This window comes from Dryobates pubescens, chromosome 30 (genome assembly GCF_014839835.1).
Source record: "Dryobates pubescens isolate bDryPub1 chromosome 30, bDryPub1.pri, whole genome shotgun sequence".
NCBI classification, from domain to species: domain Eukaryota; kingdom Metazoa; phylum Chordata; class Aves; order Piciformes; family Picidae; genus Dryobates; species Dryobates pubescens.
The window spans coordinates 10054475-10066901 of NC_071641.1; the positions used below are offsets into that span (position 1 = coordinate 10054475).

General features: G+C 60.5%; 1 protein-coding gene across 1 annotated transcript in view; it reads right to left on the minus strand.

Moving 5' to 3' along the window:
- The window catches only part of PAPSS2 (3'-phosphoadenosine 5'-phosphosulfate synthase 2), a 39306-nt gene extending 27198 nt beyond the window's left edge, over window positions 1-12108 (minus strand). Inside the window, exon 1 of the mRNA XM_054174746.1 lies at window positions 11995-12108. Coding sequence (XP_054030721.1) covers window positions 11995-12015 — 21 coding nt within the window. The 5' untranslated portion in view covers window positions 12016-12108. The remainder of the gene's footprint in view (window positions 1-11994) is intronic.
- Between the last annotated feature and the right edge of the window lie 319 nt (window positions 12109-12427).

Sequence of the window (12427 nt, forward strand, 5' to 3'; positions counted from 1 at the left end):
AGCTGCAGCAGGTCTGCATCCCAAGCAGCTTCAGCAGAGGCTGAACCCCAGACACCTCCAGAGCAGAGCAGATCCTCCCCAGCTGCTTCTCTCCAGGACTTTTTGGCATCCTGGTGAAAGGATCAAGCTGGACACAGGCTCAGTGGCCTGTGGCTCAGTGGCCTGTGGCTCAGTGGCCTGGCCATGTGTGCTGGCCTCATGCTGCTTCTGCCTCCTCAGTGTCCAGGATAGACACAGAGTCTCTCGGACCTGGCGTCCTGAGCTCCACTGCCTTGACTTTGCAAAGGCCAATGGCTGCCAGCAGGCCCCAGCAGCTTTCACAGGCTCACAGTATCACCAAGGTTGGAAGAGACCCCAGGGATCATCAAGTCCAACCTGTCCCAACAGACCTCACAACTAAACCATGGCACCAAGTGCCACATCCAATCCCCTCTTGAACACCTCCAGGGATGGTGACTCCACCACCTCCCTGGGCAGCACATCCCAATGACGAACGACTCGCTCAGTGAAGAACTTTCTCCTCACTTTGAGTCTAAACCTCCCCTGGCACAGCTTGAGACTGTGTCCTCTTGTTCTGGTGCTGGATGCCTGGGAGAAGAGACCAACCCCCACCTGGCTACAACCTCCCTTCAGGTAGTTGTAGAGGGCAATGAGGTCTCCCCTGAGCCTCCTCTTCCCCAGGCTAAGCAACCCCAGCTCCCTCAGCCTCTCCTCACAGGGCTGTGCTCAAGGCCTCTCCCCAGCCTTGTTGCCCTTCTCTGGACACCTTCAAGTGTCTCAATGTCCTTCTTAAACTGAGGGGCCCAGAACTGGACACAGGACTCAAGGTGTGGCCTAACCAATGCAGAGTCCAGGGGCACAATGGCCTCCCTGCTGCTGCTGGCCACACTGTTCCTGATGCAGGCCAGGATGCCATTGGCCTTCTTGGCCCCCTGGGCACACTGCTGGCTCATGTTTAGGCAGCTGTCAATCAGCACCCCCAGGTCCCTCTCTGTTTGGCAGCTCTCAGCCACTCTGACCCCAGCCTGTAGCTCTGCCTGGGGTTGCCGTGGCCAAAGTGCAGCCCCTGGCACTGGGACTTGTTGAATGCCATCCTGTTGGCCTCTGCCCATCTGTCCAGTGGGTCGAGGTCCCTCTGCACCTCAGCAGTTCCTGGAAGGTTTGCAAAGTGCAGCAGCAGCAGGGAAGGGCTACAGGGAAGCTGGACTTGAGGCACCATGCAGGACAGAGTTAAAAGGGGGAACTCCACTTGGGCAGGCCAAAAGTTCACTTGGCTGGAAAAATTCATTAAGATGAATTGGTGGAAGGAAAGTTCATCAGGTGCTAGCAGGAAGAAAGGCAGGGCCTCAGCTATCTCCCATCACAGATCAGTGGCTGCTGGGACAAGGCACTGCTGCTGCCCAGCCTCAAGCTCCTCCGTGGCCTCCTGGCTGCGGCCGGAGCCCAACAGCCTTTCCCCAGCCCCTCCCCAGCCCCCTTGCTCTTCTCACAGCCAGGGCACTGAATTGTGCCACCCTACACCACAAGTTCCATCAGCCTAGTCCAAGGTGAGGACTCAAGTTTGGAGGCTCACAGAGTGCTCTGGCTTGGGAGGGAGCTCCAGAGCTCAGCCAGCCCAGCCCCCTGCACTCAGCAGGGACATCCTCCACTGGATCAGGCTGCCCAGAGCCCTCTCCAGCCTCCCCTGGAATAGCTCCAGGCATGGAGCCTCAACCACCTCCCTGGGCAGCCTGCTGCAGTGTTCCAGCAGCCTCCTGGGGCACAACTTGTTCCTCACATCCAATCTCCATCTGCTCTGCTCTGCTTTGAAGCCATTGCCCCTGCTCCTGTCCCTGCAGGCCTTTGGCAACAGTCTCTCTGCAGCCTTCTTGGAGCCTCTTCAGGTACCAGCAGGCTGCTCTAAGGTCTCCCTGGAGCCTTCTCTTCTGCAGGCTGAACACCCCCAGCTCCCTCAGCCTGTCCCCACAGCAGAGCTGCTCCAACCCCCTGAGCATTTTCATGGCAAAGATGCCAGGATGAAGGTTTCCTGCCCCACCTCCCTGTGCACCTGCCCCATGCAAGCTGCAGGATGTGCTTTTAAGTAGCTGAGCACACAGGGTGCTGCAGAGGCCCTTGCTGAAGTCAGCACCAGCGATGTTGTAGCCCTCTTGAGCCAGGGGCTCCTCCAGCATGTCCCTCACCCCTCCCCAAAGCAGCTCTTGGCCATTGCACACCACTCAGAAGCTGGCTGAAGCTCCACATTTCCTGTCCCTCAGAAGTTCAGGCAAGCTCCCAGCATCCCTCCGAGGGTGACACCACTCAGCACCTAATCTCCATCTGGACACTGAGCTGTTGACCCTCTGGATGAGACCATCCAAGCAATTCCTTATCCACCAGTCACAGGATCACAGAATGGGAGGGGTTGGAAGGGACCTCCAGAGCTCACCCAGTCCAACCCCCTACCAGAGCAGGAACACCCAGGGCAGCTCACACAGCAACACATCCAGGTGGACCTTGAAAGTGTCCACACCAGGAGACTCCACAACCTCTCTGGGCAGCCTGCTTTCTCCTCCTCATGTTGAGGTGGAACCTCCTGTGATGGAGCCAAGGTCCACTGCCCCTTGTCCTGTCCCTATCACTGAAGAGAGCCTGGCCCCATCCTCCTGGCAGCCACCCTGCAGGGATTTGCCCACACATCATCCCCAGCTTCACAGCCACAGAGGAGCAGCAGAGTAAGGCAAAGAGCAGAAGGCTCAGACTCCTGCAGGGTTTAGGCCTTCTAGAAATGCCACACTTGAAGAGCAGCTCACAGGATGTCAGGGGTTGGAAGGGACCTCTGGAGAGCTTCCAGTCCAGCCCCCTGCCAGGGCAGGGTCACCTGGGGCAGTCTGCACAGGAGTGCATCCAGGTGGGTTTGGAAAGTCATCAGAGAAGGAGACTCCACAACCTCTCTGGGACCCTCACAGGGAAGAAGTTCCTCCTCATATCGAGGTGGGACCTCCTGTGCTGCAGTTTCCATCCATTGCCCCTTGGCCTGCCCTGGACTTTCAGGCTGCTCAGTGCTCCTCACAGCCACCCTGCTGCTCTCAGAGCAGCTCTGCAAAGGTGAGGGCTGATGCAAGGAGCTGCCTCAGTCATGGCAGGGCTGACTCACCCAGCATCAAGCTCAGGCAACACCAAAGGACCCTCCCCCCAGCAGGAGCGGGCAGGAGTGAGAAATGACCTCCAGCCCCACACACTCTTTTGGCTTTCTCCTTTTTGCACCACCATGGGAAAGCTGAAAACTGGTTTGGTGTCAGAGGAGACCTTTTGTTCTCACAGAGCCACCACAAAGACCACAAGGTCAGGACAGCTTGGAAAGGCAGCTCCCAGCTGCCCTGTCCTAGAGGTGCCCCAAACAAGCCCCAAAGGGCTGCAGCTGAAGAGGAGCCAGGTTACAATCAAAGCCCTTCAGGCAAACCAGCTCCTTCCTCAAGCTCTGCTCTCCAAACACACCTTGGCAGCCACCCAGCAGATAAAACTTTTGACACATGGAGTGGTGCCCCAGCCAGGCTGGGAGGGAGGGAGAAGACCTCTGTGAGGAACTGGGGGCAGAGCTAGCAAGGAGCCTGCAGCCCTGCAGGTGAGGTCCTCACTGCCCTGCAGGAGTGCCAGCACCTGGAGCAGGCTTCTGTGCTTTGCATCCCCTCCTGTTGTTAATGATCCACTCCAGGTGCTTGGAAATGATTAAGCTGCAGGACCATTAAGGAGCCATTTCTCACTTCCCAGCACCCTGCTTCAGAGCTGAACCAGAGATAATCAAGGCTGGGTTGAGTGGAGCCTTGAGCAGCCCTGGTCTAGTGGGAGGGGCATTGCCTCCAGCTCTGGGGCCCCCAGCACAAGAAGGACCTGGAGCTGCTGGAGAGGCTCCAGAGGAGGCCACCAAGATGAGCAGAGGCTGCAGAAGCTCCCCTGTGGGGCCAGGCTGGGAGAGTTGGGGCTGTGCAGCCTGGAGAGGAGAAGGCTCCAGGCAGACCTCAGAGCAGCCTTGCAGGACCTGAAGGGCTCCAGGAGAGCTGGGGAGGGACTTTGGACAAGGGCTGGGAGTGCCAGGCCCAGGGACAATGGCTTTGAGCTGGGAGAGGAGAGATTGAGAGTGGAGAGGAGGAAGAAATAGTTGAGAGTGAGGGTGGGGAGAGCCTGGCAGAGGCTGCCCAGGGAGGCTGTGGCTGCCTCCTGCCTGGAGGTGTTGCAGGCCAGGCTGGATGAGGCCCTGAGCAGTCTGTGCTGGTGGGAGGTGTCCCTGCCCATGGCAGGGGCTTGGCACTAGATGCTCTTTAAGGTCCCTTCCCACCCAACCCATTCTGTGGCTCTCTGAACCTTAGCAGGTTGTGCTTTCCCTGCACACACTCAGTGCAGGAGAGGTCAATTAAAAGCAGCTCCTAATCAGCTTGGGGAGTGCTGAGGGAAGCAATAAGCCACGTGGAGAACAAGCAGGCAGAAGGTGCCATTAAGGCTCCAGGATTACTCATCCTGCTCGGGGCAAGAATCAATTAATGAACAGTGACCTGCACGATGCTTTGTGGCACTCCCAAGTCCTTCTGAGATAGCAAAGTGTAGGAGCTGTGTGGTCACAGGGCAAGTCCAAGGCAGGACACATCATTAGCAGCATTAATTAGTGGCCCCACACACCAGGTCTCTCTCGTACAGCTGCAAGTTCTTGAGCTGCAGTTAGTTCTGGAGCCCCCAGCACAGGAAGGCTCTGGAGGGGCTGGAAGGGGTCCAGAGAAGGGCCAGGAGGAGGAGCAGAGGGCTGGAGCTGCTCTGCTCTGCAGACAGCCTGAGAGAGTTGGGCTTGTGCAGGCTGGAGAGGAGAAGGCTCCCAGGAGAGCTTCTGGTGGCCTGCCAGGAGCTGCAGGGGGCTGCAAGCAAGCTGGGGAGGGACTTGGGAGGGGGTGAGGGAGGGATAGGACTGGGGGGGATGGAGCCAAAGGAGAAGTGGGGAGCTTGAGATTGGCTGTGAGGAAGAAGTTGTTGGCCAGGAGGGTGGTGAGAGCCTGGCCCAGGTTGCCCAGGGAGGTGGTGGAAGCCTCCTGCCTGGAGGTGTTTGCAGCCAGGCTGGAGGTGGCTGTGAGCAACCTGCTGCAGTGTGAGGTGTCCCTGCCCATGGCAGGGGGTTGGCACTGCCTGAGCCTTGGGGTCTCTTCCAGCCCTCCCAGCTCTGTGAGTCTGTGATTCTAAATTTATCTAAACCACCTGGGTTCTGCTAGGGAAGGCCTGCTGATGCTGAAAGGTTACCTCAAGACACCCTCCAGGATCCACATCAGCCCAGGGAATAAAAGGGGAAAATGGAAATGTGCCAGGAGCTCTCCTGAAAGCCTCCAGAGAAAGCAAATGGGAAGAGTCATTCATCTTTAGGAGCCTGCAACCGTCGCTGGGTTTCCCTCCCTGCCACCCCCCAGACTGGACATCCCTGCTGTGACAGGGCAGAGACAGGGCTCTGGCATGCTGGAACCCTGCAGAACAGCAAGGGGGAGGCCAACAGCCCGGGAAGGGGACTTCTGAATAGCAAAGGGCTTCAAAAGAAAGGGGGGAGAAGGAGAAGGAGAATGTTCATCTGCTGAGCTTCCCATGATCTTAGAAGGAAGGAGATGCAAAGCTCAAAAAGTGAGGGAAAGCAAACCAAGGCATCCTGAGCACATGAGGAGCAACTAGGAAACTACTTTGTGCCAGGGTGCAATGACTTAGGCACTGTGTTCACAGCATAAACCATGGCTCTAAGCCTCAGCCTTTGGAATCTTCACCAGAAACACTGTCTGGAGTCATTCAATCCACATCAGAACCATGCCAGCTCCCTGAAACCAGGGCTCTGCTGCACTGTCAGTCATCACAGAATGGTAGGGTTAGAAGGGGAGATTGAGTCCACCCCCCTTGCCAAAACAGGGTGATCTAGGGCAGGCCACAGAGGAATGCAGCCAGGTGGGGCTTGGAAGTCTCCAGAGAAGACTCCACAACCTCTCTGGGCAGCCTGCTCCAGGCCTCCAGCAGCCTCACACCAAACAACTTTCTCCTCCTGCTCAGCTCCAACCTCCTGCCTGCCACTCTGTGCCCCTTGGCCTGGCCCTGGGCAGCACTCAGCAGAGCCTGGCCCCAGCCTCTTGCCCCCACAGCTCCTTTAGCTCTTGCTGAGCATTGCTCAGCTGCCCCCTGGGGCTGCTCTCCTGCAGGCTCTCAGCCCCAGGGCTCTCAGCCCGAATTTCCAGTCCCTTCAGCATCCTTGCAGCCTCTGTTGGACACTCTCCAGCACTTCCCTGTCTGTTCTGAACTGGGGAGCCCAGAACTGGACACAACCCTCACCAGGGCAGAGTAGAGGGAGAGGAGAACCTCTCTTGATCTGCTGGCCACACTCTTCTGAATGCAGCCCAGGATACTCTTAGCCTTCTTGGCCATGAGGACACTTAGCTGTCCCAAGGAGCTGCTTCCCAGCACCTCAGCCCCTAATCTTTACTGGTGCAGGGTCCTGTTCCTCCCCAGAGGAGTCTGAGTGTCAGCAGAAACTAAAGGCAAGGAAACTAACACAAAAACCTCAGCCTCTGGCACAGGTTGCCCAGGGAGGCTGTGGCTGCCTCCTGCCTGGAGGTGTTCAAGGTCAGGCTGGATGAGGCCTGGAGCAAGCTGGGCTGGTGGGAGGTGTCCAGGGGCTTGGAACTGGATGAGCTTTAAGGTCCCTTCCAACCCAACCCATTCCAGGACACTCTGTCTCTGTGATTCTATGATGTCCATAGGGGCAGGGCTGTGCCAGCTGGCTCTGAACACCTCCAGCTCCACCTCCTGAGGCATCCTGAGCTGCATTCTTCATGCAGGGACAGGAGAGCCAGGCAGCCAGACACCCCCACTCCACTCCCCCAAGCCAGGGCAGTGCTTCCTGGAGCACACTGCAGCCTCTGTGTCCTGCTGCCCCTCAGGGAAATGCTGCCTGGCAGGCAGGGGCATGGCAGCCTGGCCACAGGGGTGTGCAGAACAAGCTGCTGCTGCAGGCAGGGCTGCAGGGACCCCCTGAACCCTGCTTGCCAGGCTGTGCGAGAGACCACACAATGAACAAGGGCAGCTCCACAGCTCCACGCTGCTGACTGCTGCTGCTTTATGAGGTGCTTGCTCCTGAGAGGAGGCTTTCACCACTGGGGCAGACAGGAAGCCTCTGTGAGGGACGTGAGGGCTTGAGGTGATCACTGAAGGCTGCTGTTCTCCTCAGAAAGCCAGCCCTGAAAGGGGGTCAGAGAGAGCTGCCTGCTGGCAGTGAGGGCTGGGGGTGGCAGAACACTGCCCAGCACGGAGAGGAGCTACCACAGAATGCTTTTGAAAGTCATCCAGTCCCTGCAGACAGCAGGGATAGCTACAGCTTCACCAGGTGGCTCAGAGCCCCAGCAAGCCTCATCCAGAACACTTCTAGGGCTGGGGCATCTCTCAAGCCTCTGGGCAACCCTGGGCCATTGTTTCCCCACCCTCTGGGTAAAAGTGTTTCTCCTTCTCTCCACTCTCAAGCTCCCTCTTGCAGCCCAAACCATCCCCCCTTGGCCTGGCCCAAGAGGCCCTGCTCAGAAGTCTGTCCCCAGCTTTCTGCTGGGCCCTTGGAGCCCTGCAAGGCCAGCAGGAGGTCTGCCTGGAGCCTTCTCCCCTGCAGGCTGCCCAAGGCCAACTCTCCCAGCCTGGCCTCCCAGCAGAGGGCTTCCAGCCCTGCCAGCACTGCTGTGGCCTCCTCTGGCCCTGCTGCAGCAGCTCCCTGGCTGGGCTGTGCTGAGGGCTCCAGAGCTGCCCCAGCACTGCTTGGGGGTCTGAGCAGAGCCCAGCAGAGGGGCAGAACTTTGCCTGCAACACCTCCAGGCAGGAGGCAGCCACAGCCTCCCTGGGCAGCCTCTGCCAGGCTCTCCCCACCCTCACTCTCAACTATTTCTTCCTCCTCTCCACTCTCAATCTCTCCTCTCCCAGCTCAAAGCCATTGTCCCTGGGCCTGGCACTCCCAGCCCTTGTCCACAGTCCCTCCCCAGCTCTCCTGGAGCCCTTCAGGTCCTGCAAGGCTGCTCTGAGGTCTGCCTGGAGCCTTCTCCTCTCCAGGCTGAACAGCCCCAGCTCTCCCAGCCTGTCTCTTGCCTCAAGCAGAACCAAAGGCAGCATCTCCATCCTAAGCAGCAAAGAGAGACTCTCGTACACCAAACCCTCAGTCCTCAAGCAGAACTAAGCTGCTTTGTTCCTTCTTCTGGACCACACATGCAGAGCTGAAATGAAATAAGCCCAAGTTGTCCTCTTTGTACCTTACAGCAAGCTTCAACCCATAAATGAGTGTGCAGCCAAACCATCCTCAAGCTAACCTCAAGCTGCTGAGAGCTGGCTCAGGCTGAATTTAGGTTTGAAGTCCTGGGCTTACACCAAGGAGGAGCAGCGTCCTGCAAGAGTTGGCACTGCTGCACCTTTCAGAGGCTGGAGAGCTCAGGAGCATCCTCTGCAAACCCCACTTCTGACATGTGCTGGGACAGTGAATAATGCTGGAGCTATCCAGCCTCACCAAGCCTGGGCTGTGGCAGAAGGATTCACACATTCCCCCACGCCAGGAAGAAGGGGGAAAACCTCAGAGGTTATTAGCACTAAGGATTGTTGAGAAGTAATAAAGAGTCACCTTGCTGGGAGAATGCCAAAGGAGCAGCAAAAGGATGAGCTGCAGTACCAAGAGGAATCTCAGCTGGGGCCATGCCTGCCCTGCCCATCCTCAGTTTCCAATGGCAGCCACCAAGAGTGACCCTGAAAAACTGACCAGGGTATTCAAACTCCCCTGAGCTCAATTCAGGCTGCTCCTTGTGGGAGCAGCTTATGCTGTTCCCTGTCCTGTCCTTAGGGGAAATTTCCATCCCTCCTGAACCTCCTCAAGTGACTGTCCTGAGAATGAATCACAGAGTGGTGGGTTTGGAAGGGACTCCTGGAGGTCATCCAGCCCAACCCCCTGCCAGAGCAGGATCTCCCAGGGCAGGGCACACAGAACACATCCAGGTGGGGCTGGAAAGGCTCCAGACAAGGAGACTCCACAACCTCTCTGGGCAGCCTGCTCCAGGGCTCTGCCACCCTCCAAGTCAAGAAGTTCCTCCTCATGTTCAGAGGGAGCTTCCTATCTTCCAGTTTATGCCCAGCACCTCTTGTGCTGTCCCTGGGCACCACTGAGCAGAGCCTGGCCCCAGCCTCCTGACAGCCACCCCTGAGAGATCTGTAGGCACTGAGCAGATCCCCCTCAGCCTCCTCCTCTCCAGGCTTCCCAGCCCCAGGGCTCAGCCTCCTCCTCTCCAGGCTACCCAACCCCAGGGCTCAGCCTCCTCCTCTCCAGGCTACCCAGCCCCAGGGCTCAGCCTCCTCCTCTCCAGGCTACCCAGCCCCAGGGCTCAGCCTCCTCCTCTCCAGGCTACCCAGCCCCAGGGCTCAGCCTCCTCCTCTCCAGGCTTCCCAGCCCCAGGGCTCAGCCTCTCCTCAGATGAGAGCTGTTCCAGTGCCCTAGCACAACCACCCAGGTGTGCATGCAGATAGCTGTGACTGAGGGACCCCCCCCTCAAAGTGACACACCTCATCCTGACCAAGGGATCCCCCTCAGACACCTCAACGTGATCAAGGGATCCCCTTCAGATGCCTCCTGCTGCCTAAGGGATCCCTCTCCAAGTGGAGACCTCCCCCCTAGCCGTGGGGTCAGCAAGAGCAGGCTGCCACCGAGCCGCCGGCACCGAGCCGCCTTCGGAGCCAGAGCTCCATCCCTGCCTTGTGCGACATCTGCCTGGCCACAGCTCAGGGGGCTCTCTGCCGGGCTCCCATCACTGCTCCATCCCAGCGAGCAAAACCTCTCCTGCCGGGAAGAAGCCCTTCGCGCTTGTGCCGCCCCGCCGGCCGCAGCAGCCCCGCAGCCTGCCCGGAGCTGTCCCCTCACACCGCAGCTGTTTGGACGGCCGCGGTACGAAGGTCGCCCACAATCTCGTAAAGGTCATTTGTGCAGCCCAGGGGAAGGGGCAAAGGAAAAGGACCGTTCCCGGCAGCTCAGCCATTGCCTCTCTCCTGGCACAGCAATAAAACAAGTCTCCCATACGCAGCTGGAGCCTTGCGCCTCCCCTCTCCGGACTCATCCCTGAGCCACAAGGCTTCCACCTTCCCTGCGGCCCCGGCACGCTTCGTGCCACAGGGTTTGGGCTGCATTCCTGCCCGGGCAGAGGTTGGCAGCCTGCTCACAACCCACCTGGGAAACGTACAACCAGGTAAAACAAGCAGGCAGGGAGTGATAGGACTGGGGGGATGGAGCCAAAGGAGAAGTGGGGAGCTTGAGATTGGCTGTGAGGAAGAAGTTGTTCCCCAGGAGGGTGGTGAGAGCCTGGCCCAGGTTGCCCAGGGAGGTGGTGGAAGCCTCCTGCCTGGAGGTGTTTGCAGCCAGGCTGGAGGTGGCTGTGAGCAACCTGCTGCAGTGTGAGGTGTCCCTGCCCATGGCAGGGGGTTGGCACTGGATGGTCCTTGAGCTCCCTTCCAGCCCTGCCAGCTCTGTGATGATTCTAAAATCCACCAGCAAAATCAGCCTGGCACACTCAGGGCAAGCTTCCTCATGGTTCTGGTTTGAAGCCTGGAGCACTCCTGTTGAGCCACAGCTCACATCCCAACCCCAAGGCAGCAGTCACAGTTTCTAACTGCTTTTTCCTCCTCCTATCAATTCTTTTTCCTTTTGCTGTGTGTTGGGTTTTGTTACTTGGCTTTAAAACTCTGGCTCTGCAGGACTGCTGAAAGCTGATGGGTGGTGGCTGTCCCACCAGCTTCTCATCCCCCTGAGTGGGACCTGAGTGGTGGTGGTGGCTGTCCCACCAGCTTCTCCCCCCGGGTGGGACCCGTGCAGAGGCAGCCTGGAGAGCCCTGAGCCTGGCAGTTGCTCAGCTTTCCCACCGCTGGCTCCACCTTTAGCCTCGCCCGGGAGGCAGCCGGGGCGGCTGCTCTCTGCGGGACCAGCGCGGCTCTGGGCACAGCCGTCCGGGACAGCGCATTTGCCACTCGTATGACGGCAGGGGACGTGTGGCCGCCCGGCGCGACAGCCAGCCCCCTGCCCAGGTGCTGGCAGGGCACTCACGTCACCCACGCACCCTGGCACCGGCGGCTGGCAGCAGTCAGAGCGCTCAGCCGCGGCGCCCAGCACGGTAACGGACCAGGCTTGACATCCCTCTGAGAGGCGACGGCTGCACCCCCGGCAGGGCAAACCCGGCGCCGGGCACAGAGCACCCGCGGGGCTCCAACCCAGGGGCCCAGGGAGCACAGGCAGCCCGGGGAGCTCGGGGAGCTCAGGTCCCCTCTCCAGCGCAGGCAGCCCGGGGAGCGCAGGTCCCCCCTCCAGCGCAGGCAGCCCGGGGAGCGCAGGTCCCCCCTAAAGCGCAGGCAGCCCGGGGAGCGTAGGTCCCCCCTAAAGCGCAGGCAGCCCGGGGAGCGCAGGTCCCCCCTCCAGCGCAGGCAGCCCGGGGAGCGCAGGTCCCCCCTAAAGCGCAGGCAGCTCGGGGAGCGCAGGTCCCCCCTCCAGCGCAGGCAGCTCGGGGAGCGCAGGTCCCCCCTAAAGCGCAGGCAGCTCGGGGAGCGCAGGTCCCCCCTCCAGCGCAGGCAGCCCGGGGAGCGCAGGTCCCCCCTAAAGCGCAGGCAGCCCGGGGAGCGCAGGTCCCCCCTCCAGCGCAGGCAGCCCGGGGAGCGCAGGTCCCCCCTCCAGCGCAGGCAGCCCGGGGAGCGCAGGTCCCCCCTAAAGCGCAGGCAGCTCGGGGAGCGCAGGTCCCCCCTCCAGCGCAGGTCCCCCCTCCAGCGCAGGTCCCCCCTCCAGCGCAGGTCCCGGGGAGCGCAGGTCCCCCGCAGCGCTGCCAACCCAGCTGCGAGCTCCCTCCCGCGGGGCCGTCGGCGCTGGCCGGGCTCCGGGAACAGCTTTCCTCGGGGAGCTCGGACGCGGCCGCAGCCTCTTCATCCCCAGCCCCCCCGGTCCCCAGCCCCGCGGCGTGGCCCTACCGTCTGCTGCCGGCTGGACATGGTGACGGCCGGCGGGCCCGAGCCGCTCCGGGGCTATAAGGGCGGCCGCGACACGTAGCGCTGCCCTGGGCCGGCCCCCGTCGTCCTGCGCCCGCCTTTGCCACCGCCTCCTCCTCCTCCGCCCCGGCCCGAAGCGGGGAAGCGGGGCCGGGCTCCGAGCGACGCTGCGGCCCGGCCGGGGAGCTCCGGGGCCGAGGTGCGGGGCCAAAGGACGGATCCCGCAGGCTGCCGGCGCTGGCTGAGCCGTCGGTGCCACTGGGCAAGACCATCAGAAGGAACGATTTGGGGCTCGCCTGGATGTCAAGGGATGGGATGGGATGGGATGGGATGGAAGGGACCTTAAAGCTCAGCCAGCTCCAAGCCCCTGCCATGGGCAGGGACACCTCCCACCAGCACAGGCTGCTCAGGGCCT